The following is a 5,000-nucleotide window of genomic DNA, read 5'->3' on the forward strand; positions in this document are numbered from 1 at the left end:
TAATAAATTCACAGGTGTGACCCTGAGGGAGATCAGCCCAGGTGAGCCTGGGCCCCGTCTCTCTCAGAAGCCAGGTGTGTCTGGTCTCGGCTCTCAGGAGGAGAGGGACACTGTGCCGTCTGCCGTTCCCCGCGTCGTCGAAACGAGACGGCAGTCCTACGGACCAATCAGCAGCCGGACTGCAGAACCGCAGGAGGGCATGCTGGGAGCCTGAGGAAACGACACCCCGCGACGCTCTGCTCTGAAACCCAGCGACGGAGCCGGCGCCACACGCCCAGGGCTCACTGTGCGGGTAATTACAGACATCCTCTCTCCTCTACTCCTGTTGCTCCATTACGGAGGAGCAGAGAGGCTTGTGGTGTCTGCCGGGGGGGGGTCGTACATCCAGTACATCCAGGGAGGAGCAGGGACCGAACCCCCCCCCCCACCCCCCCGCGCTTGGCTCTCACCGCCAAGTAACTCCTATCAACAGACATACAAAATGGCTCCCCACGGCAACATGATGCATGTCCCTGTTTCCTAGACTTTCTGTGTTCTGAAAGATCTTTTCTGGCTCAGAGCAGCCATTTTGGCTCTGGGCCACCCATAACGGCTGCAGACTGCGGCAGCCTGGTTTCCGCAGGGTACCTCTGCCGTTGTGGGGCCTAGCTGCGGTGCTCAGAGCAGCCATTTTGGCTCTAGGCCACCCGTAATGCCTGCAGCCTGTTTTATCAGGTCCCTGCTGGGGTGGTGGGGCCTCCCCCTGAAGGCCAGCCTTAATGCCTGCATACTGCTGCAGTCTGGTTTCCACAGGGGCCATTGTTGGGGTTACCCGCGGTGCTCAGTGCAGCCATTTTGGCTCTACGGTACGTACCTGCGGTGGAGGGCAGGTGGGTGAGCCGGGTCAGACAGGTGAGGGTGAACCAGGTGGAGGCCAGCGAAGCCCCCGCCAGCATCAGCACCAGGATCAGCTTCAGCATTCCCCGGATAGAGTCTGCAAACCTGGAATACAGACACAGGGGAGAGTTCATTATAGCCAGTCATAGCCTGAGGGAGAATGAGTAACACACACACACACACACACACACACACACACACACACAGATACACACATGCAGGAACTCACACACTCACACACACTATATACACACACACACACACACACACACAGCCATCTGCCATTGGCACACATAGGCTGTCTCTCACACAGGAAATTCACACGCGTCACCCGCCCCTCCACCCGCCCCTCCACCCCCCCACCGCCCCCCCTCCACCCCCCCAACCCTCAGCAATATGCTCGCTCTTACAGCCTGAACCCAGGGCTCAGGGCTCCACACCAGGCCTGTTCTGGGAGATACTTTCCAGAGGTACAAGATGCAGGTTCAGAAAGTACCAATCGCCTGCATTAGCTCATTAACACCCTTCTCCTGCCGGGGGGCAGAACCGATGAGTGACCTCAGCCGGCAGAGCTCACCGGCGGTACAAACACGCGGCGGGACTTTCACTCTCCGACCGCTGGCCCTTCCACCGCTGACATTCAGCCACGGCACGCGTCCCCCGGCGAAGCTCACCGCTAACCGCTAGCTGAGATACCGAGCCACCGCGCCGAGCAGACAACCCGACCCGACCCGACCCGACCCGACCCGACCCCAGGGGACAGAGCCACTGTTGTGATACGTCTGGACCCTGAGCCCATAGTTTATTCACTGGCTGCTGAATCTCATGAATTACTTCAGCTAAACTACTGTTTTTCACACCCACACATCCCTCCGGAGTCCCAGGGACTCTGACATTAGCATTAAATTGATGCTGTTGTTCCGTTCTTTATCACCGAATCCAAGGTCCTATTCCAGCGGCAGAGTCACAATGATAACCTTCATATTGTCGCAGCATTGCGGCGTTAAGCCGTTAAGATGGCGCTGCCAGAGTCGCCGGGGTGTTTGATTTCGCTTTTCTTCGGCGTAATAACGGAGATGTGCCGGTCATAAACGCACAACGCGTCGAGGAAAAAAAGGGTCTGACGCGTCGAAGCCAAGGCGGGAGGGTCGCTGAGGTGTGTGGAGCCAGGGGCAGGCTGGGTAATGCTGAAAGCCCTGCGCGTCTCCCGTTCCCCTGGAGCGGATAACGAATCCCTCGCCTTAAAGAGCGCGGTTCCGTTCCGTGACTCACGCGAAATAATGACGACCGTTTCCCACTCGACCCGGCGTGAGGCCGTTAAAAAAACCCCCCCCAAAAGCGGGCTGTTAAGGAGCGAACCGCCTCTGACGGCTAACGTGCTAACGTGCTCCGCGTGTCAGCCGTCCCCGTCACTCACTCGCCCGACGGGGGCCGCCGTTATTGTTAGCGCCTCCCGTGAATCACGCAAATTAAAACGTCTCCCCGTCGCCCTTAATGCTAAATTAAACGCCGCCGTGCCTCGCTCCTTAATCCCCCCGGCGAGATTCAATCTTAAAAGTTGGGAAAGTGGCATCCGATATCTCACATTCGCACATTCGCGCTATGACTCCGGCTGCCGGCGATGTTCGGTCCGCCCGTGCTATAACTCAAACGGCCCGCGGTGAGGAATCACCTCCCCGATGGTTATTCATCGCCCCTCAGACCACAGCCCTGCCAGGAGAGCCAGACATCGCTTTCTGACGAGGCACCTCCTGCACCATCCTCCCCTCTCCCCCTGTCCAAACTCCACGCTCTGCGGCAGGTAAATCTCACCGCGGAGAAAGGCAGTCGCCCAAAAAACTATCGCCTCGGCAAACCCCCAAACCGCGGTCCGACCGCCGGCCCCGTCCCGGCGCCCCCCCCCCCCCCCCCCCTCCCGCTCCACGCGCCCCGCCCCATCGAAAGCCGCCGCTTTTAACAAGAATTATCATCTCATTTTCCTAATTACAACTCTGAGAGGATTAAAAAGTGCCGGGCGGGCCATCGATCCGGCCCGGCCCAGAAGTGCTGAACGGACCCGACAGCGGACCTCCATCCATCAGCCGAGACCGCTCCCCGGTTCCGCAGACTCTGCAGATTACGGCCGACCCGTCCGTACGGAAGACTATCCCATCCCATTAGCCCCCCCCCGCCCCTCAGAGTCTTATCAGGGCCGGCGAGCCGTTAGCCGTTAGCCGTGATATACGCCACCAGAGCACACGTATAAATCCCGATGAGACACACGCTAGTTAGGCTAAAGGATTCGCGGCTGATTTCGTTTCGCAGATAATTTCACAAGTGCCTTGCTAATGTGCAACAATAGCTTCCAGCGAATTGTCTTGATCCTCATCCTTCTTCTTCTTCTTCTCCTCCTTCTTCCTCGTAACAATAACCGCTGAAGCAATTCCAGTTTAATTAGTACCGAGCTTGGACAGATGAGCTCAAACGCAGTCTGACTTCTGCTCGTCAGGATCCAGCCGCTGCTGTCCCGATGTCTGGCCCGGCAGTAAAATCAGCACGCCGGCCTTCAGCCATATTTCACCCGACAGCACTGGGGAGTGTGTGGATCTGCGCACACACTCGCAGTAATGCACTGACGCCACACCGAGCCAGGGCGTGTGGAGAGCATTCAGCGCAGATTCATTAGGAAGCTCGTTCCAGGAGGAGAGTTAATGTAGCTCACACCGCACGCAGGGCCAGGTGAGTGTTAAGGTCAGGCACCCAGTAAATCAGCCCTGCGAGAGAGCCACACAGCTCTGCAGCGCCCCCTACAGTCTGGAGGGCCTGAGAACCGTCCGGAAGCCTGACCATCCATCTCATCCATCCATAATCTAACCCACTTATTCCTGGTCAGATTCACGGGGGGGCATGCCGAGACGGCAGGAATACAGGTTGGCATGCAGGCTGCCAACCTGTCTAACACAGCCGATCATTATTCCATTCAACAGCCCAGGTGAATGGAGGAGGTGAGGGAGGAGGGGGGAGGGGAGAGAGGAGGTGAGGGAGGAGGGGAGAGGGGAGAGGAGGTGAGGGAGGAGGGGAGAGGGGGGAGAGGAGGTGCAGGGGGAGGGGGGAGAGGAGGTGCAGGGGGAGGGGAGAGGGGAGAGAGGAGGTGAGGGAGGAGGGGAGAGAGGAGGGGAGGGAGGAGGGGAGAGAGGAGAGAGGAGGTGAGGGAGGAGGGGAGAGGAGGTGCAGGGGGAGGGGGGAGAGGAGAGAGGAGGTGAGGGAGGAGGGGAGAGGAGGTGCAGGGGGAGGGGGGAGAGGAGAGAGGAGGTGCAGGGGGAGGGGGGAGAGGAGAGAGGAGGTGAGGGAGGAGGGGAGAGGGCAGGTTGGTTTCGTCACTCACCTGGCCATGGCCACGCCGAACACACAGCCTCCCACCACGGACCAGAAGCCGATCCAGCCGGCGTCCACCTAGAGGAGGGACGAGAGGGAGAGCCAATCAGGCGAGAGAACTAGAAATTTGTATTTATGGGATATGGGATTTATAGAGACTACAAATCCCCCCCGCTAGTCGACCAGAACGATCTTAAACTGGGACTTTAACAGCAATTCATACAGATATATGTCATACACATGCATATGGACACAAATATAGATGGATTGACTTATGTATATAGATATGTATGGATGTACAGCCTTTATAAAATTTATATATATAAATGAAAATAAAGTAGTGTGGAAATCCCTTCGGGTGCAAACTCAGAGCGTTTCGCTGCACTTGTGAATGAAGGGCCGAGCCGCAGCGGTTTTTCTGACGGAGACAAAATGGCCGCCTGCAGCGGCACACGCTCCAGCGTCGCAGGGGACACGCCGGGGAACTGGAGCACAGCAGGACAACCGCGACCAGGGTCAAAGGTCACCGGCTGGCCTTGCAGGAGCGCACGCGGCAACCGACCTCGGGTCGAAACCGCTCTTCAGGGAAAACCGTTCTCTGAGCAGCGCGCGCGGGAGAAACGCTCCGTCCTGCTCTGCTGGAGGCTGTCAGACTCCATCGCACAGCCCCCCCACACTGACCGGGCAGAGTTTTCACAAAGTCACATCTCCACCGCAGTGTCACCCCTGTCTGCTCGTGAGCACTCGCGTGCTTCCGTCTTCTCCAAGGT

General features: G+C 58.2%; 1 protein-coding gene across 1 annotated transcript in view; it reads right to left on the reverse strand.

The window, feature by feature from the left end:
- Positions 1-5,000, reverse strand: part of slc49a4 (solute carrier family 49 member 4) — a 52,457-nt gene that overhangs the window by 13,235 nt on the left and 34,222 nt on the right. Inside the window, exons 6-7 of the mRNA XM_061234882.1 lie at positions 4,241-4,308; positions 854-981 (exon numbers count right to left, since the gene is read on the reverse strand). Coding sequence (XP_061090866.1) covers positions 854-981; positions 4,241-4,308 — 196 coding nt within the window. The remainder of the gene's footprint in view (positions 1-853; positions 982-4,240; positions 4,309-5,000) is intronic.

Source organism: Conger conger, chromosome 3 (genome assembly GCF_963514075.1).
Source record: "Conger conger chromosome 3, fConCon1.1, whole genome shotgun sequence".
NCBI lineage: Eukaryota > Metazoa > Chordata > Actinopteri > Anguilliformes > Congridae > Conger > Conger conger.